A 22,332-nucleotide genomic window follows, 5' to 3' on the forward strand; every position below is an offset into this window, starting at 1 on the left:
ATTAAAAACTGAGAGATAGAGTACCAGCACACCATGTACTAATAAAGGGGATAGGTCCCAGCAAAACTGTATGGGGGTTAGCAATAAACTATCAAAATCAACTGTATTTTGTTATATAATGACGATACCAATTAAATTGAATTAATAACACAAAAATGAAGGGTCAAGCAGGTTCAGTGTGGCATACACTAGAAAGGGCTCACGGATTGTACAAAAACTATCTACAAAAAGAAGATTGACCCCCAACACATTAACACTACCTAAGTACAATACTGGAGCAGAGTACGTCACACTAAAGGTGCTGATAGGGACAATTGGTTCAAACAATCAGACACAGAGGTCCCAATGATATAAGTGTTACTAGGAGTCAATATATTGAATCTATATTTGTGAACTGCTAAGCTATTAGTAGGTCAATACAAAATTAGGTGTAGCTGGTCTCAAAAACGCCTGTAGAGGGTTTGTCTTTCTTTGGCCAATATTGATTTTGTCTATGGGGTTCGAATTAGTTTGATTTAGTATTTTTTCCCCCCTCCTTTTCAACTTTATCCATAGAATAAGAATGGCTCACTGTAGCCCCCAAGCAATATCATGTTTTTCTCTGCGTTTTGAGCGCAACGGAAATAGTGTGTGCATTACAAGTTGATAGCAAAGTCAAGCGCAATCAAATTCAACGCTTGTTGGGTTAGCTCGTATGAAGGGTAGAGGTAGAAAAAAACATAAAACATAAATAGATGTAAAACTAAATTTACACTCATATAAACACTGTCTGATAAAACATACTGTAGAAAATATATATTTTATGGATTATTTAGAATTTTCTACAGTATGTACAATAAATGTTAGTAATTATTATTATTAATATATTTTAATATTTGATATTTAATATTTCATGAACACGCTTTAAGATTAGTAATTCTTCATGTGTGCTAACCTGACACCACATTAGACCTAAAGCGCATATCACAAATTGTGTTACACACATTTTACATTAATATTTTCTTCACATAGAATTTTTTTTAATTTTTACTATTAAATATATATTTCTATACAGGGAGTGCAGAATTATTAGGCAAATGAGTATTTTGAGCACATCATCCTCTTTATGCATTTTATCTTACTCCAAGCTGTATAGGCTCGAAAGCCTACTACCAATTAAGCATATTAGGTGATGTGCATCTCTGTAATGAGAAGGGGTGTGGTCTAATGACATCAACACCCTATATCAGGTGTGCATAATTATTAGGCAACTTCCTTTCCTTTGGCAAAATGGGTCAAAAGAAGGACTTGACAGGCTCAGAAAAGTAAAAAATAGTGAGATATCTTGCAGAGGGATGCAGCACTCTTAAAATTGCAAAGCTTCTGAAGCGTGATCATCGAACAATCAAGCGTTTCATTCAAAATAGTCAACAGGGTCGCAAGAAGCGTGTGGAAAAACCAAGGCGCAAAATAACTGCCCATGAACTGAGAAAAGTCAACCATGCAGCTGCCAAGATGCCACTTGCCACCAGTTTGGCCATATTTCAGAGCTGCAACATCACTGGAGTGCCCAAAAGCACAAGGTGTGCAATACTCAGAGACATGGCCAAGGTAAGAAAGGCTGAAAGATGACCACCACTGAACAAGACACACAAGCTGAAACGTCAAGACTGGGCCAAGAAATATCTCAAGACTGATTTTTCTAAGGTTTTATGGACTGATGAAATGAGAGTGAGTCTTGATGGGCCAGATGGATGGGCCCGTGGCTGGATTGGTAAAGGGCAGAGAGCTCCAGTCCGACTCAGACTGGTATCATCAAAGATGAGCTTGTGGGGCCTTTTCGGGTTGAGGATGGAGTCAAGCTCAACTCCCAGTCCTACTGCCAGTTTCTGGAAGACACCTTCTTCAAGCAGTGGTACAGGAAGAAGTCTGCATCCTTCAAGAAAAACATGATTTTCATGCAGGACAATGCTCCATCACACGCGTCCAAGTACTCCACAGCGTGGCTGGCAAGAAAGGGTATAAAAGAAGAAAATATAATGACATGGCCTCCTTGTTCACCTGATCTGAACCCCATTGAGAACCTGTGGTCCATCATCAAATGTGAGATTTACAAGGAGGGAAAACAGTACACCTCTCTGAACAGTGTCTGGGAGGCTGTGGTTGCTGCTGCACGCAATGTTGATGGTGAACAGATCAAAACACTGACAGAATCCATGGATGGCAGGCTTTTGAGTGTCCTTGCAAAGAAAGGTGGCTATATTGGTCACTGATTTGTTTTTGTTTTGTTTTTGAATGTCAGAAATGTATATTTGTGAATGTTGAGATGTTATATTGGTTTCACTGGTAAAAATAAATAATTGAAATGGGTATATATTTGTTTTTTGTTAAGTTGCCTAATAATTATGCACAGTAATAGTCACCTGCACACACAGATATCCCCCTAAAATAGCTATAACTAAAAACAAACTAAAAACTACTTCCAAAACTATTCAGCTTTGATATTAATGAGTTTTTTGGGTTCATTGAGAACATGGTTGTTGTTCAATAATAAAATTAATCCTCAAAAATACAACTTGCCTAATAATTCTGCACTCCCTGTATATATCTGATAATGTTTGTGTAAAATAGATATCTATACATATATATATATATATATATATATATATATATATATATATATATATACAGTATATATGTATAGGAAAAGATAAATAGTTATGTACAGACATACATAGAAGTATTTATTTACAATAAAAATTCCATTGTTCTGTATGTGAAGAACATTGAAATGTGAAATATGAATAATGAGCAATAGGTGTTAGGTTTTTTCTTCTCCGCTCTCCATTGACATAATGCGTTAGCGCGATTACAATATTGCAAAGTCCTTTGGTTAGTGCTCACAGACAAATATTTACTTTCAACTTGTAATACACGTGCCAAAAGATTATTTCTAGCGAAGTTTATGCTCGAGCGGGAGCAATAAATCTTATAATCGAGGCCTTCATTATTAAAAATTTAGGTACTTACACTGCAGATTTTGTTTCACCTTCTCCACATTCCAGATCAGTGCACTGCATAGACTGATTTGGATTCCTACTGTACCCTATAGTAGCTTTGTTACTGTCACCTTAAATACATGTAATAACTGTCAATCTATTTGTTCCAAATTTGCTTTCAGATTCAATGATTTATAAAGAAGGATCTGCAATCATATTAAAGCCAGTATATTTAGCTTGTTATATGTGACTAAACTCAACACCTGCTGTGTGTGACGTTACTTATAATTAGAGGGGCATAATTACCTTACAGTTAATGTAAAAAAAAATGATGTTAATGTAATCTTTTCTAAATTACTCCCTCCCCTTGTGCCTCGCTAAGCTTAGGTTTCCTCTACCTATCTAGGCAGCCAGTATCTCTAATGTTCTAGAAGAACGGTTGCAGGTCTTGCAAATCCAACACTTGTACAAAGGTAGAGAGAAGGCAGAGCGAGTATGTGCCTCTAGTCTCTTCCAGATGAAGACAAAAATGGCTACCGAATGGAGAGGGGGACGCTTACCAATTTAGATAGATCATACAATTTTAAACAAGTTTCCAATTTACTTCTACTATCTAATTGGTTTAATTCCCTTGGTATCCTTTGTTGAAGGAGCAGTAATACATTACTGGGACCTAACTGAAATCCAATAACAAGAGGCCTATATGTGCAGCCACCAATCAGCAGCTTCTGAGCCTACCTAGGTATACTTTTCAGAAAGGATACAAAGGGAATAAAATAAATTAGATAAAAGAAATAAATTGAAAAGTTATTTCAAATTGCATGCTCTATTTGAATCGTGAAAGAAAAAATATGGGTTTCATGTCCCTTTCAGGTAAGAATAAAATGGGGTTAAATTAAGAAAATATTTACACAAATAAAAAGAGAGAAGCGCTCAACCTGGGAACGAACAATAGCATAATAGCTTGTTCTATGGCTAGTTACCACCCAAGAAGCAGCCTCTTTTTGCTCAGAAGAAAGAAAATATTTAATGAACAACATTTTTTTTTTTTTTACCGGAAATTTAAATTTAAATTTAAAAGGGACCCTTTCTGTATCATAGCCTAGAGGGCGCGAAACGCGTCAGGCTATGCTTGTCTTGTCCCCCCTGTATCTGTGCTCAGCCTTATATGTATTTTATATATTTTTTCTATTAAAGTATTTTCATTTTATTACATTTTGTTGCGCTAGTCTGGTTACTGCAGTGCCTGCCATTTGCCCTCCTGCTCTAGTTACCCTTTCTGTATCCCCTTAACATGGTACAAGGTGCAAAAACAAGTAAGATTTGTATCCTTACCTATAGAATCAGGCAACTGTTGTAATAAATTAGAGGAAAGTAACAGATCTTCTATCGATTCACATCCAGATATATCCAGGTCTACACTCTCAATCCGATTTTTAGACATATCCAGGTATATCAACTGCTTTAATTTTCCTGTAGACTTCAACAGATAAACAGTTTGTTAAATGTTTACATTACTTCTTTTTCAATGACTACTTGTACTGTTATAATTATCAGAGTAAGGGTGGCATTTGTTTTAAAGTAAAGGGAAACTAAACACTAATACATCTCATGCATCTCCCTCTAATTATAAGTGCCGCCATTTTGGAACCCATGTTCCACTGCAGGTATCTGCAAACACATCAGCACTGGAATGCAGTAATAAACAGATTTCAAAATGGTGGCATCCATGACTAGAGGGTAGGGTTGCCACCTGTCCCTTAAAATACAGAACACTTATAAGTTACACATGCTGAAGGGTGTTCAGGGAGGAATATAAATATAGCTGCCCAGAAACACAATGCATGTTGCTCCCTGCACACCCTGCAGCATGTGTAACTCATAATTGTCCAGGAAAACATGGCTGAGGTGGCAACCCTACTAGAGGGAGGAGAGAAATAACCTCAGTACAAAACTTAGAACATGTATTTAGTGTTTAAGGTCTTTTCAATAAGTGAATGTAAATTTGGTAAAACAAAAAAACAAACATATTCCATCATACTGAAATTCATCTGTCATTTTTGTATTAAAGGGTGGTCACAAATGTTGGAATTGGCTAGTGCCACATTAGATTATATTTACACTTATGCTAAAGATAATGAGACCCATTTATCAAGCTCCGAATAGAGCTTGAGGGCCCATGTTTCTGGCGAGTCTTCAGACCGTTGCTCCATAACCCTGTCCGCCTGCTCTGAGCAGGCAGACACAGATCGCCACAATTCAACCCGATCGAGTGCGATCTGGTTGATTGACACCTCCCTGCTGGCGGCCGATTGGCCGTGAGTCTGCAGGGGACGGCGTTGCAATGCTGAATACGGAGAGCGTATTGCTCTCCGCATTCAGCGATGTCTGTTGGATCTGATCCGCACTGTCGGATCAGGTCTGACAGACATTTGGTAAATCAGCCTCAATACCTCAAAATATAATAAGGTTGTAACCACCATTTTAGTAAGTTTGTATATATTACTCAAATATATAACATTTGGTACAAATACACATAATTAATTAACTATAGATAAGTAGGACCTGTTATTTCAAAAACAAATTATGAATCTTCTGGGACATAGTTTGGGGTATTTCTGGTCTATGCTTATTATTTCTATTCTTTCAAAATATACTGTAACTGACTGAATAATGTGGGTAAATCTTTTTTTTTTTTTACAAATGATGGACGAACATGAGCAAAATAACAATATAAAGGAAGATCAAATGTTTCACTTGAGATTTGTTTTTACCATTAAATGTTTATGTAGAAGAGATGATAAATTATTTATATTGAATTAAGTATTTGATAAAAAAATCAATATAAAAATATAACTTTTCAAATTTGATTTTTATAGACATAAATTAGTAGCTTAATTAATACATGATGGATACATAGGGACCGATTTGTGATCGGTCTGTCCGACATGATTGGCTCATTGACAGACATCGATGAATGCCGACAGCATAAGCTGTTGGCATGCACAAGCAGTTCTTGTGAACTGCTTGTGCAATGATAAATGCCGACAGCGTATATGCTGGTGAACTGCTTGTGCAATGCCGCCCACTGCAGATTTGCTGCCAATCGTCTGCTGTCAGGGGGTGTCAATCAGCCCAATCGTATAGGATCGGGTGGATTGCAGACCGCAGCCTAAGAGCAGGCAGACCAGTTTTGGAGCAGCGGTCTTAACTGCTGTTTCCGGCCAGCCTGAAGGCTTGCGTGGAGACAGACCATTCGGATCCCCATATAGTCAACCATTATCCTGTCATGCAATTAAAGAGACATGAAACCCATTTTTTTTAATGATTCAAATAGAGCATACAATTTTAAACATCTTTTCAATTTACTTTTATTAACAAATTTTCTTTGTATGCTTTGTATCCTTTGTTAAGGAGCAGTAATGCACTACTTGGAGATAGCTGAACACATCAGCTAAACCACTGACAAGAGGCATATATCTGCAGTCACCAATCAGCAGCTAGCCCCCAGTAGTACTTTGCTGCTCCTTAGCTTACCTAGGTATTCTTTTTAACAAATGATAGCAAAAGAACAAAGCAAGTTAGATAATAGAAGTAAATTGGATAGTCATTTAAAATTACATGCTCTAGCTGAATCATAAAAGAAAACAATTTGTAGGCTTTGGATCCCTTTAAAGGGACATGAAACACAATTTTTTTTCTTTCATGATTTAGAAAGAGCATACAATTATAAACAACTTTCTAATTTACTTCTATTATCTAATTTGCTTCATTCTCTTGATATTCTGTGCTGAAAAGCATATCTAGATATGCTTAGTAGCTGCTGATTGGTAGCTGCACATAGATGCCTCCTGTGATTGGTTCACCGTGTGCATTGCTATTTCTTCATTAAGGTATATCTAAAGAATAAAGCAAATTAGGTAATAGAAGTAAATTGGAATGTTGTTTAAAATTGTATTCTCTACCTTAATCATGAAAGAAAATGTTTGGGTATAGTGTCCCTTTAAGTACCAGATTCTTTACAAATCAAGCTTACACTGCAAGTGGGATATTGTGTTACCAATGAGATTATCAATGTATGGAAGGAAACGTCAATTGTAGTTATCTTCTAGGAAACCTGGTTCATTTAAATACTCTAAAATTCTAAATGTTTATGCCATCTTAAGGAATTTCTCTAGTGTTCTATATATTTGCACATAAAAATGTATTCGCTTATTTAATCACTACATTGATAATAATCCGGTAAAACATTGCAACTTGTAATACACAGGCTGAATAGATAAATAGATAAATCATCTTACACAGCTGAAAATGAGGCAGTAGAACTGTTTTTATACAGGATTAAACAATGTATGAACTTGTGATAATGTATTTTTAGAAATTAACTGTGCACAGAAATGCATTTCCTCTTAGTATCAAAATAAAATAAAACAGCTATATATTAACTTTTTATACTTTTAACATATTTAAATAATGTTATTTTAAAATGTGTAATGTATTTATTTTTCAGTTTAATGTCTCTTATATTTAACTAGGAAAAATATATTCTTGACATAAAAAGAGAGGGAAATAACAGATAATTTAAAAGGGATAAATGTCTCTTTTTCCCCTGCCTGTCATTTCACCATTAGATTGTGGAATTTAGGTCAACAAAATTAATATCCAATCCTTTCAAGACACAGAAAAAGATTACAGCTGTTAGCTTCTTGCGGTTGCAGGTCTGTATCTCATCTCTTCTACATTATTTTTTTATACTGCATGCAGAACATGTATTCAATAAAGATACAATGACAAGATATAACATATAGTAGTGAGCACACTATAAAATCATTACCCCAGGCAGTGTTTGGAGTGCATTGTTGTCTATCCACAATTCTTTCAAATTTTGTATTTGTTCCAAACCTTCTGGCTAAAAGAGAATAAGGAGCTTTGTTAAAGCATCCCACATAGTGGAGATTATGACATTATCCAATAAATACATTGATGTCTTACATGTAATACACTACATTGAGTCACTATAGAGCACAGATAGGCCCTGGGCAAACATATATATATAAGTTGTCCTTTCTAGTTTATCTCTTTCCATATACACAATAGCTGTGTCAGCTATTTATTTTCCCACAAAAGAAAAGATGCCACATTTCTGATGTATAAATGAGCAAGTTACTTAAATTTACTTTATCTTTTATTGTTGTACTAATACTTTATGAGAACTATTACATTTATTAATATGTGGGCAGACATGAATCCCAGTCAGGTAACCCAAGCTTGTAGGGAGCAAGGCAGCATCCAATCTCTACATTTATTATTGCACAAGCAAACACTTGGCCAACCCCACCTCTTTATCTCCTGCAACCAATTGGATGAGAGCAGGGGTTGTCAATCACCCCGGGATATTTAACTCTGCCATCTTAGAGTTATGGAAGAGTGGCAGAGAGGTTACAATGCAGTGTTCTTACGACTGCTGCTTCTTAAATGGGGATTCCAGGCTCAGGTGAGTGATCCTGATTCCTGACCCACAAGGGCTTTAAAGCTTCATTTGCAGCATCATAAATGGAACCCTATATGCTTAAACGTTTCAGAAGAGCGAAACTGATGGTAAACTTTCCCCTTTGTATAAACAGAGCTAAAATGTTAGCGATATTTTAGATACGCTTTAACTTACTTTTTAATAAAGAGGTGACATTCTAATACTAATTCAAAAGTATCTTTTTTTGTGAGTTAACGGGTATCACTTGCAACCCGACACTGTGCTAGACCAACTGAGCTAAACCCGAAGGTGTTAGGAATACTTTACATTCCAATGTTCTTCACATAGATGAACATTTTTATTTTAAAATATATATATATTACACATATATGACTATATAAGTGTATACATGTGTATTTACACAAATAAAAACAATAATACACATATACACACACACACACATATATATATATATATATATATATATATATATATATATATATATATATATACACATACACATTAAAGCCATTTTTATTAATACTAAAATTTTATATTTGGTTTGTAAAGTGTATATAAGTGTGTAATACTTTATTTTTTAAACATTTTTTTTTAATGTTTTGTGCAAGTTTTTTTTTAACCCTTACAGTTTACTTCAGACTTCTGGCCATGCTAGGTAGCCCATTTGCGATCTTCATTAAAAGAGTATAGTTTGTGCTCAAGTGAAGTAGGCAGCGGCGCTAACCTCTCTTAACAAGCTTTACCACGGACTTGTAAAATCAAGTCGCATGCTAATGCTAGTGCAGTCATGCAATACCGCATCCTGTGCTATCATTAGCGTGCCACTTGTAATCTCTCAATGTGCTTTTTCTGGTATTACCATAACATTATATTTAGTCAGATTTAGAACCACACTTACCAGCTCAGCAAACTCATTATTGCCTAAATCAAGTCTCTCCAGCTGGGTTAACTTATTCATTGACCTGCAACATAATAAGGATACATATGAAAGTTAAGTTTAATTATCTGTTTGTTTGCTTTTTCAGATTAAATTTAGTAAACAAATAACAGCTTCTAAATTCTGGAAACAGATTTGCTAAATAAAAACTAAAATTATGCTGATTGGTTAAAACCCCCAAAGATAAACTATTTTATAGATAATATTCACATACAAGAATCTTCGGCAGAGTTAATTGAGGCTTATGAATCAGAAGTGGAACTGTATGATAAACAAGCATTTTTCTTTAAAAAAAAATATTACAGGATATTACTGTAGGCTATTGTATTTAATGTTTATACTTTTTTCTATGCCAACAATTTTATCAGTGGAATATCTAAATATGAGCTAAACATTAAACATATATGGATGTTTATAAACAACCTAAGAGGTTTAGTTCAAAAAACATTGTTTAGTTAAGTGCCTGTTAGTAGATTGTTTCTTTCGCTAAAAGGTTATAGCAGTCAAAACCAAAATGCAAGTACAAGTCTATATTGAATAGAAGCATTATGCAATACAACATTTTTTTTGGAGACGGACGCGGAACATATCTAGATATTCTCTGTATTCCCACATTAAACATCAGACCTCATAGAGCCAATGCGGGAGTGTACTGATACATATTGAGTAAACAATACAACTTATAACTGTTATAATAATAGCTATGACTAGAAGCATTCTTCTAATACATGTGTATCACAAAAATGCTTCTTTTCAGAACTGAAATGCACTCATAAATTTCTTTATATATAGGGAAATATTGTTAAATGCACATGATTCCACTTATTTTTATATTGGATAAGCTGGTAAGATCAGCTCTACTAATCAAAGTGACTTAATGGGCAAATTTGTTATTATTCTGTACATGTTAAATCATTTTCCTATTTATTTTTTTTAACATACAACTTTTTGATAGGGGACAAACTTTGGTTTGTGTTTTAATGATTTGCCTGGTAAAAGAAGATATAGAGACTAATATAAAAAATTATTACCCTTCCCAGGATGCCTACGTTGTTATCAGCTCTATAGAAAATAGAGTCTTCTGTACACACTCCCAGAGTTCTGTTGCCAAGTACGGTAGCAGTGAATATTGGGCCCTAGTACAGGAAACGATTTTGGACCCCAATATGTGATACTCAATGATTAATAATAATCGGCTAGATTACGAGTTTTACGTTATGAGCGGCTCGGTGCTAACTTGCAAGTTATTTCCACAGCTCACCTCCCTATAGCGCTGCTATTACAGGTTTGCAAAAACCCGGCGTTAGCAGGCAATATGGCAGCGTTGAGCTCCATTGAGCTCCATAGCGCACCCAAATACCAGCGCTGCTTTGAGCTGGTTTTACGTGCTCATGCACGAGTTCCCCATAGACATCAATGGGGAGAGCCGGCTAAAAAAAAGCCTAACACCTGCAATAAAGGAGCGTAAAGCTCCGTAATACAGCCCCATTGATTCCTATGGGCAAAGAAAAGTTATGTTTACACCTAACACCCTAACAAAAAAACCAAAGTCTAAACATCCCTAATCTGCTGCCCTCGACATCGCCAACACCTACATTATACTTATTAATCCCTAATCTGCTGCCCCCGACACCGCCGCCACCGACATTACAGTTATTAACCCCTTATCCGCCACCCCGACAATGCCGCCACCTACCTACACTTATTAACCCCTAATCTGCCTCCCCCAACATCGCCGCCACTATACTAAAGTTATTAACCCCTAAACCTAACCCTAAATCTAACCCTAATGTAACCCTAACCCTAACACCACTAACTTTAACATAAATAAAATAAATCTAAATAAAAATTACAATTAATACCTAAATAATTCCTATTTAAAACTAAATACTTACCTGTAAAATAAACCCTAAGCTAGCTACAATATAACTAATAGTTACATTGTAGCTATTTTAGGTTTTATTTTTATTTCACAGCTAAGTTTGTATTTATTTTAACTAGGTAGACTAGTTAGTAAATAGTTATTAACTATTTACTAACTACCTAGTTAAAATAAATACAAATTTACCTGTATAATAAAACCTAACCTGTCTTACACTAACACCTAACATTACACTACAATTAAATCAATTACATTAATTAAATACAATTAACTAAATTACAAAAAATAATAAACACTAAATTACACAAAATAAAAAAGAAATTATCAAATATTTAAACTAATTACACCTAATCTAATAGCCCTATCAAAATAAAAAAGCCCCCAAAATAAAAAACAACTAGCCTAAACTAAACTGCCAATAGCCCTTAAAAGGACCTTTTGTGGGGCATTGTCCCAAAGAAGTCAGCTCTTTTACCTGTAAAAAAAAAATACAAACAACCCCCTAACAATTAAACCCACCACCCACACAAGCATACCCCCCAAATAAAATCCTATCTAAAAAAAACTAAGCTCCCCATTGCCCTGAAAAGGGCATTTGGATGGGCATTGCCCTTAAAAGGGCATTTAGCTCTTTTTCAGCCCAAATCCTAAGCTAAAAATAAAACCCACCCAATAAACCCTTAAAAAAACCTAACACTAACCCCCGAAGATCCACTTACAGTTTTTGAAGACCGGACATCCATCCTCAACGAAGCCGGGAGAAGTCTTCATCCAAGCAGCAAGAAGTTGTCCTCCAGGACGGCATCTTCTATATTCATCCTTCTGACGCGGAAAGGCTCTATCTTCAAGACATCTGGCGCGGAGCATCCTCTTCTTTCGACGGCTTCTGAAGAATGAAGGTTCCTTTAATTGACGTTATCCATGATGACGTCCCTTGAATTCCGATTGGCTGATAGAATTTTATCAGCCAATCGGCATTAAAGTTGAAAAAATCCTATTGGCTGATGCAATCAGCCAATAGGATTGAGCTTGCATTCTTTTGGCTGTTCCAATCATCCAATAGAATGCAAGCTCAATCCTATTAGCTGATTGAATTCTATCAGCCAATTGGAATTCAAGGGACGCCAATTTGGATGACGTCCCTTAAAGGAACCTTCATTCTTCAGTAGCCGTCAAAAGAAGAGGATGCTCCACGCCGTATATCTTGAAGATGGACCCGCACCGCGTCGGGAGGATGAAGATAGAAGATGCCGCCTGGATGAAGACTTCTGCCCGCCTGGAGGACCACTTCTTGCCGCTTGGATGAAGACTTCTCCTGGCATTCGTTGAACACTTCTTGCCGCTTGGCTGAAGACTTCTCCAGGCTTTGTTGAGGATGGATGTCCGGTCTTCAAAAACTGTAAGTGGATCTTCGGGGTTAGTGTTAGGTTTTTTTAAGGGTTTATTGGGTGGGTTTTATTTTTAGCTTAGGGTTTGGGCTGAAAAAGAGCTAAATGCCCTTTTAAGGGCAATGCCCATCCAAATGCCTGGGTAGTGGGTTTTACGGTTGGGGGGTTGTTTGTATTTTTTTTTTTTTTTACAGGTAAAAGAGCTGATTTCTTTGGGGCAATGCCCCGCAAAAGGCCCTTTTAAGGGCTTTTGGCAGTTAAGTTTAGGCTAGAGTTTTTTTTATTTTGGGGGGGCTTTTTTATTTTGATAGGGCTATTAGATTAGGTGTAAGAAGTTTAAATATTTGATAATTTATTTTTTATTTTGTGTAATTTAGTGCTTTTTTTGTAATTTAGTTAATTGTATTTAATTAATGTAATTGATTTAATTGCAGTGTAATATAGGTGTTAGTGTAAGACAGGTAAGTATTTATTTTACAGCTAAATTTGTATTTATTTTAACTAGGTAGAAAGTAAATAGTTAATAACTATTTAGTAACTAGTCTTCCTAGTTAAAATAAATACAAACTTACCTGTGAAATAAAACATAAGCTACATACAATATAACTATTATATTGTAGCTAGCTTAGGTTTTATTCTACAGGTAAGTATTTAATTTTACATAGGAATTATTTAGGTATTAATTGTAATTTTTATTTGGAATAATTTAAATTATGTTAAAGTTAGTGGTGTTAGGGTTAGGGTTAGGGTTAGATTTAGGGTTAGGTTTAGGGGTTAATAACTTTAGTATAGTGGCGGCGATTTTGGGGGCAGCAGATTAGGGGTTAATAACAGTAATGTAGGTTGCGGCGATGTTAGGAACAGCAGATTAGAGGTTAATAAGTGTATGCAGGTGGCAACGACATTGGGGGCAGCAGATTAAGGGTTAATACAGTAATGTATGTTGCGGTGATGTTAGGGACAGCAGATTAGGGGTTAATAATAATTAACTACTGTTTGCGATACGGGAGTACGGCGGTTTAGGGGTAAATATGTTTATTATAGTGGTGGCGATGTCCGGAGCGGCAGATTAGGGGTTAATAATTTGATTTTAGTGTTTGCGATGCGGGAGGGCCTCGGTTTAGGGGTTAATAGGTAGTTTATGGGTGTTAGTGTACTTTTTAGCACTTTAGTTATGAGTTTTATGTTACGGCTTTGTAACATAAATGCCATAACTACTGACTTTCAGTTTACGGTACGGATCTTGTCGTTATGGGCTGTACCGCTCACTTTTTGGCTGGACAGGCAAACTCGTAATACTGGCGCTGTGGAAGTCCCATTGAAAAAAGACTTTTTGAAAGCTGCGGTAGTTACGTTGCGTTACGGCCAAAAAAGTGTGCGGTACAGATATACCTGCAAGACTCGTAATACCAGCGGTAGTGAAAAAGCAGCGTTATGAAGCTTTTTCACTTATAACGCAAAACTCGTAATCTAGCTGTCTGGGTTTTTTCCCTGTTTTGTTTGCCATGTGCTGCTGGCAGCCATTTTACTCACCTCTCTTGCTGACTCTGGTGCATACTGTGTGATGCTGCTCATTTCCTGCACTTCTTTTTATGGCCAGACTGGTATACATCATCCGTGTGAGACAGGATACAGTCTCAGAATTGTGATGTCATCACTTATTATTTAAAGGGCCTCTGTTCAGTATGCTTTGCCCTTGCGTTGTCTCCGACCTGTTTGTGAGAGCTCCTGTGTATTACCTGGCTGTCTGACGTCCCTCCTGGTTCCTGATCCCTGGCTTGTTCCTGACTCTGCTGTTCTCCTTGTTCCTGATTCCGGCTCGTCTGACTACTCGCTTTGGCTCCTGACTCGGCTCGTCTGATTACCAGCTCTGGTTTTGATTCCTGGCTTGTTATTTGACTTGTGGACTTTTTATTATTTTTTTGCTATTAATAAAGGTGTGATTATTTTTGCACTTCTCATCTCAGTCTGATTCCTGGCACCCTGACATTACGCAAGGGCCATGAATCCTGATGGTGCAAATAATCCACCTTTACCTGCCATAATTTCCAGTATGGATGAACAGGATCACCGCTTGGATCAATTTGCACTAGCCCAACAAACCCTGCGGACTAGCACTGCACATTTGGACCAAAGTGTCCCGTAAGTTATGGCTGCTCCTGTTTCCGCTTGCTATTGAGGCCATTGATGGCAGGCCCCTTCAGCCCGCACTCGTTACTCATGAAACTGCTCCGTTATCTATGGCTGTTGAGGCTCTCCATTTTAAAACCCTCCAGTTCAAAGTAATAAACTCTCTGCATTTTCCGGTTGTTCTGGGTTATCCCTGGCTCCAAAAGTACAATCCCAGTCTCGACTGGCGCAGGTCCGAAATTTTGTTGTGGTCTCCGCAATGTATTTTCACTTGTCTTCAGAAACCAGTTAAAGTCTTGTGCACTTCTTCGGTATCTCAATTGCCAGAGGAATACCGAGAGTTCCTAGACGTTTTTGACAAGGTGCGTGCCGGTACGTTGCCTCCTCACCGGTCTTACGATTGTGCCATAGACCTGCAACCTGGAGCCATACCTCCTCGGGGCTGGGTTTACCCTCTGTCTGTTGCAGAGAATTGTACTATGGAGGAGTATGTTGCCGATGCTCTGTCATGGGGGATCATCCGCAAATCATGCTCTCCTGCAGGGGCTGGCTTCTTCTTTGTGAAGAAAAAGGCAAGTTAAGACCATGCATCGATTATAGGGGTCTTAATCGTCTTACCATTAAGAATGCTTACCCTATTCCGCTCATTACGGAACTCTTTGACCGCCTCAAGGGATCTACGGGCTTTACTAAACTTGATTTGAGAGGAGCGTACAATCTCGTTAGGATCAAGGAGGGCCACGAATGGAAAACCGCATTTAACACCAGGAGCGGGCATTATGAGTATCTTGTAATGCCCTTTGGCCTATGTAATGCTCCTGCTGTTTTCCAGGAACTTATTAATGATGTCCTACGAGATATGTTGCAACAGTGTGTTGTGGTGTACCTAGACGACATCCTCATACACTCACCCACACTTGAGGCTCATCGTTCTGATGTTACACAGGTTCTTCAGAGACTACGTGAGAACGGCCTGTTTTGTAAACTCGAGAAATGTGAGTTCCATCAGTCTCATGTAACCTTCCTAGGTTATGTTATCTCCATTGCAGGGTTCCCCATGGATCTTGACAAGTTATCTGCAGTTCTGCAGTGGCCTCGCCCAGTTGGTCTTCGGTCTATTCAACGTTTTTTGAGGTTCGCCAATTACTATAGAAAGTTTATTAAAAACTTTTCTTCCTTGGTCAAACCTATCACAGACATGAGACGTAAAGAGAATGATCCACTCCATTGGTCACCTACTGCCATTAGGGCCTTTGATAGTCTTAAGACTGCCTTTGCTGCCGCTCCAGTTCTGGCTCATCCTAACCCTGTCCTGTCTTTTGTTCTTGAGGTTGATGTCTCTTGCTGACTCTGGTGCATACTGTGTGATGCTGCTCATTTCCTGCACTTCCTTTTATGACCAGACTGGTATACATCATCCGTGTGAAACAGGATGCAGTCTCAGAATTGTGATGTCATCACTTATTATTTAAAGGGCCTCTGTTCAGTATGCTTTGCCCTTGCGTTGTCTCAGACCTGTTTGTGAGAGCTCCTGTGAATTACCTGGCTGTCTGGCGTCCCTCCTGGTTCCTGATCCCTGGCTTGTTCCTGACTCTGCTGTTCTCCTTGTTCCTGATTCCGGCTTGTCTGACTACTTGCTTTGGCTCCTGACTCAGCTCATCTGACCACAAGCTCTGGTTTTGATTCCTGGCTTGTTATTTGACTTGTGGACTTTTTATTATTTTTTGCTATTAATAAAGGTGTGATTATTTTTGCACTTCTCGTCTCAGTCTGATTCCTGGCACCCTGACACTAGCCGAATATTAATAATAATAATGATACTGGAAATACTGATTTTAATATAAAATATAGATAAGAATATTTATTAATTCACCAAATACAGGGATAAAATGTTGCCAGCTATATGCGCAAGTGAGTATCCTAGCTCAGATGCATGGCACTTGCAGTCCACTTTATGGCAGCTGCATGACTAAGGGCCCAGGGTCTGTAAAGCTCTTTGCTCAGGTGAGATTATATAAAAAGATCTCTCAGTGGTACAAGGTCTTTCACAGAATTCAGGAAAGGAATTTACATTTACACTGCATATCTTGCTAAAGGACTTACCCTACATTTCTACATTAGCCTATAATGATCCATTAAATTAGCAGTGTAAAATTTGTATTACTATTTGTGTAATAAAGGTTTACATTAGGTCTTAAAAAGCGTAATTTTTTTCAGCTGTATTTTTTTTTACAGTTACTCACAGCACATAATTCCCCACCTGTAATATGAGCACAATAAAAAGCTTAATTTTTTTCAGCTGTATTTTTTTTTACAGTTTATCACAGCACATAATTCACCACCTGTAATATGAGCACAATAAGCACACTAATAGCGCTCCCTCGGCTGTCCATGGTATGTTAAAAAAACGTTTTGGCTGTGTAAAAAATACTCTGATTAAACATTTTAACCATTAACCTGTAATACCATATTCTGAGTTATTTAAAGTGCAAGAATGAGAACAAGATAAAGCACCCTGCGCTATTAATAGAGCTACACTTGTAATCCAACCCATGAGGCTGAATTATCAAGCCATCAACTATGCTGCATTTGACGGCACCAATATGCTCGACTAACATCGCGGCCGCAGACCTGAATACGCTCTCCTTATTTATAAAAAAAGCTGTCAAAAAGCCGCACACCAAGTACGGGGCGATAAGCAGCGGACTGTTGTTAACTAACAGTCATCGATCTCGCTGCGTTTCGGCTTTTTCCCAACTTTATTTATACCCTATCACTAAACACCACCACTAAAATGTTTAACCCCCATCCCGCTGCTCCCGGAGCCCACCACAACTCTAATAAAGTTATTAACCCCTATCCCTCCACTCCCGGAGCCCACCGCAACTCTAATAAAGTTATTAACCCCTATCCCTCCACTCCCGGAGCCCACCACAACTCTAATAAAGTTATTAACCCCTATCCCTCCACTCCTGGAGTCCACCGCAACTCTAAAAAAGTTATTAACCCCTATCCCGCCGCTCCCGGACCCCGCCGCAACTAAATAAATGTATTAATCCCTAAAACCTTGGCCTCCCACATCACTACCACTAACTAAACCTATTAATCCCTAAACCGCCAGCCCCCCACATCGCCATAAACTAAATTAAGCTATTAACCCCTAAACCTAACAACCCGCTAACTTTACATTAAATATTAACTCATCCTAAACTTTTAATAAATTTAAACTTACGTGTAGAATTAAATTAAACTATATTAAACTTCTAATTAAACTACCCTAACTATTATCCTACAATTACATTAGACTATATTAAACTATTAATTAACCTACCCTAACTATTATACTAAAATTACATTAAACTAACAATTAAATTAACTATATTACATATTTAAAAACCTAACCCTCCTCAAGTTATTTAAATCTACTATAAAGAATTACTAAGTTACAAAAAATAACAACTAAGTTACAAAAAAATAACAGCTAAGTTACACAAAATAAAAAACACTAAGGCCTAGATTTAGAGTTCGGCGGTAGCCGTCAAAACCAGCGTTAGAGGCTCCTAACGCTGGTTTTGGCCGCCCGCTGGTATTTGGAGTCAGTGATTAAAGGGTCTAACGCTCACTTTACAGCCGCGACTTTTCCATACCGCAGATCCCCCTACGCCATTTGCGTATCCTATCTTTTCAATGGGATCTTTCTAACGCTGGTATTTAGAGTCGTTTCTGCAGTGAGCGTTAGAGCTCTAACGACAAGATTCCAGCCGCCTGAAAATAGCAGGAGTTAAGAGCTTTCTGGCTAACGCCGGTTTATAAAGCTCTTAACTACTGTACCCTAAAGTACACTAACACCCATAAACTACCTATGTACCCCTAAACCGAGGTCCCCCCACATCGCCGCCACTCGATTAAAATTTTTAACCCCTAATCTGCCGACCGCCACCTACGTTATACTTATGTACCCCTAATCTGCTGCCCCTAACACCGCCGACCCCTGTATTATATCTATTAACCCCTAACTTGCCCCCCACAACGTCGCCGCAAGCTACTTAAAATAATTAACCCCTAATCTTCCGACCGCAAATCGCCGCCACCTACGTTATCCCTATGTACCCCTAATCTGCTACCCCTAACATCGCCGACCCCTATGTTATATTTATTAACCCCTAATCTGCCCCCCTCAACGTCGCCGACACCTACCTACACTTATTAACCCCTAATCTGCCGAGCGGACCTGAGCGCTACTATAATAAAGTTATTAACCCCTAATCCGCCTCACTAACCCTATCATAAATAGTATTAACCCCTAATCTGCCCTCCCTAACATCGCCGACACCTACCTTCAATTATTAACCCCTAATCTGCCGACCGGAGCTCACCGCTATTCTAATAAATGTATTAACCCCTAAAGCTAAGTCTAACCCTAACACTAACACCCCCCTAAGTTAAATATAATTTTTATCTAACGAAATAAATTAACTCTTATTAAATAAATAATTCCTATTTAAAGCTAAATACTTACCTGTAAAATACATCCTAATATAGCTACAATATAAATTATAATTATATTATAGCTATTTTAGGATTAATATTTATTTTACAGGCAACTTTGTAATTATTTTAACCAGGTACAATAGCTATTAAATAGTTAAGAACTATTTAATAGTTACCTAGTTAAAATAATAACAAATTTACCTGTAAAATAAATCCTAACCTAAGATATAATTAAACCTAACCCTACCCTATCAATAAAATAATTAAATAAACTACCTACAATTACCTACAATTAACCTAACACTACACTATCAATAAATTAATTAAACACAATTGCTACAAATAAATACAATTAAATAAACTATCTAAAGTACAAAAAATAAAAAAGAACTAAGTTACAGAAAATAATAAAATATTTACAAACATAAGAAAAATATTACAACAATTTTAAACTAATTACACCTACTCTAAGCCCCCTAATAAAATAACAAAGCCCCCCAAAATAAAAAATTCCCTACCCTATTCTAAAATACAAATATTACAAGCTCTTTTACCTTACCAGCCCTGAACAGGGCCCTTTGCGGGGCATGCCCCAAGAATTTCAGCTCTTTTGCCTGTAAAAAAAAACATACAATACCCCCCCCCCAACATTACAACCCACCACCCACATACCCCTAATCTAACCCAAACCCCCCTTAAATAAACCTAACACTACCCCCCTGATGATCTTCCTACCTTGTCTTCACCATGCCAGGTTCACCGATCCGTCCTGGCTCCAAGATCTTCATCCAACCCAAGCGGGGGCTAGACATCCACTGAAGAAGTCCAGAAGAGGGTCCAAAGTCTTCCTCCTATCCGGCAAGAAGAGGACATCCGGACCGGCAAACATCTTCTCCAAGCGGCATCTTCTATCTTCTTCCATCCGATGACGACCGGCTCCATCTTGAAGACCTCCAGCGCGGATCCATCCTCTTCTTCCGACGACTAGACGACGAATGACGGTTCCTTTAAGGGACGTCATCCAAGATGGCGTCCCTCGAATTCCGATTGGCTGATAGGATTCTATCAGCCAATCGGAATTAAGGTAGGAATTTTCTGATTGGCTGATGGAATCAGCCAATCAGAATATAGTTCAATCCGATTGGCTGATCCAATCAGCCAATCAGATTGAGCTCGCATTCTATTGGCTGATTGGAACAGCCAATAGAATGCGAGCTCAATCTGATTGGCTGATTGGATCAGCCAATCGGATTGAACTATATTCTGATTGGCTGATTCCATCAGCCAATCAGAAAATTCCTACCTTAATTCCGATTGGCTGATAGAATCCTATCAGCCAATCGGAATTCGAGGGACGCCATCTTGGATGACGTCCCTTAAAGGAACCGTCATTCGTCGTCTAGTCGTCGGAAGAAGAGGATGGATCCGCGCTGGAGGTCTTCAAGATGGAGCCGGTCGTCATCGGATGGAAGAAGATAGAAGATGCCGCTTGGAGAAGATGTTTGCCGGTCCGGATGTCCTCTTCTTGCCGGATAGGAGGAAGACTTTGGACCCTCTTCTGGACTTCTTCAGTGGATGTCTAGCCCCCGCTTGGGTTGGATGAAGATCTTGGAGCCAGGACGGATCGGTGAACCTGGCATGGTGAAGACAAGGTAGGAAGATCATCAGGGGGGTAGTGTTAGGTTTATTTAAGGGGGGTTTGGGTTAGATTAGGGGTATGTGGGTGGTGGGTTGTAATGTTGGGGGGGGGGGTATTGTATGTTTTTTTTTACAGGCAAAAGAGCTGAAATTCTTGGGGCATGCCCCGCAAAGGGCCCTGTTCAGGGCTGGTAAGGTAAAAGAGCTTGTAATATTTGTATTTTAGAATAGGGTAGGGAATTTTTTATTTTGGGGGGCTTTGTTATTTTATTAGGGGGCTTAGAGTAGGTGTAATTAGTTTAAAATTGTTGTAATATTTTTCTTATGTTTGTAAATATTTTATTATTTTCTGTAACTTAGTTCTTTTTTATTTTTTGTACTTTAGATAGTTTATTTAATTGTATTTATTTGTAGCAATTGTGTTTAATTAATTTATTGATAGTGTAGTGTTAGGTTAATTGTAGGTAATTGTAGGTAGTTTATTTAATTATTTTATTGATAGGGTAGTGTTAGGTTTAATTATATCTTAGGTTAGGATTTATTTTACAGGTAAATTTGTTATTATTTTAACTAGGTAACTATTAAATAGTTCTTAACTATTTAATAGCTATTGTACCTGGTTAAAATAATTACAAAGTTGCCTGTAAAATAAATATTAATCCTAAAATAGCTATAATATAATTATAATTTATATTGTAGCTATATTAGGATGTATTTTACAGGTAAGTATTTAGCTTTAAATAGGAATTATTTATTTAATAAGAGTTAATTTATTTCGTTAGATAAAAATTATATTTAACTTAGGGGGGTGTTAGTGTTAGGGTTAGACTTAGCTTTAGGGGTTAATACATTTATTAGAATAGCGGTGAGCTCCGGTCGGCAGATTAGGGGTTAATAATTGAAGGTAGGTGTCGGCGATGTTAGGGAGGGCAGATTAGGGGTTAATACTATTTATGATAGGGTTAGTGAGGCGGATTAGGGGTTAATAACTTTATTATAGTAGCGCTCAGGTCCGCTCGGCAGATTAGGGGTTAATAAGTGTAGGCAGGTGTCGGCGACGTTGTGGGGGGCAGATTAGGGGTTAATAAATATAACATAGGGGTCGGCGATGTTAGGGGCAACAGATTAGGGGTACATAGGGATAACGTAGGTGGCGGCGGTTTACGGAGCGGCAGATTAGGGGTTAAAAGTGTAATGCAGGGGTCAGCGATAGCGGGGGCGGCAGATTAGGGGTTAATAAGTGTAAGGTTAGGGGTGTTTAGACTCGGGGTACATGTTAGAGTGTTAGGTGCAGACGTAGGAAGTGTTTCCCCATAGGAAACAATGGGGCTGCGTTAAGAGCTGAACGCTGCTTTTTTGCAGGTGTTAGGTTTTTTTCAGCTCAAACTGCCCCATTG

The 22,332-nt window shown here is 37.8% G+C and overlaps 1 protein-coding gene across 1 annotated transcript in view; it reads right to left on the reverse strand.

The window, feature by feature from the left end:
* The window catches only part of LRRC7 (leucine rich repeat containing 7), a 518,594-nt gene that overhangs the window by 317,117 nt on the left and 179,145 nt on the right, over window positions 1–22,332 (reverse strand). Inside the window, exons 6-8 of the mRNA XM_053693367.1 lie at window positions 9,368–9,431; window positions 7,813–7,887; window positions 4,314–4,458 (exon numbers count right to left, since the gene is read on the reverse strand). Coding sequence (XP_053549342.1) covers window positions 4,314–4,458; window positions 7,813–7,887; window positions 9,368–9,431 — 284 coding nt within the window. The remainder of the gene's footprint in view (window positions 1–4,313; window positions 4,459–7,812; window positions 7,888–9,367; window positions 9,432–22,332) is intronic.

Source organism: Bombina bombina, chromosome 10 (genome assembly GCF_027579735.1).
Source record: "Bombina bombina isolate aBomBom1 chromosome 10, aBomBom1.pri, whole genome shotgun sequence".
NCBI lineage: Eukaryota > Metazoa > Chordata > Amphibia > Anura > Bombinatoridae > Bombina > Bombina bombina.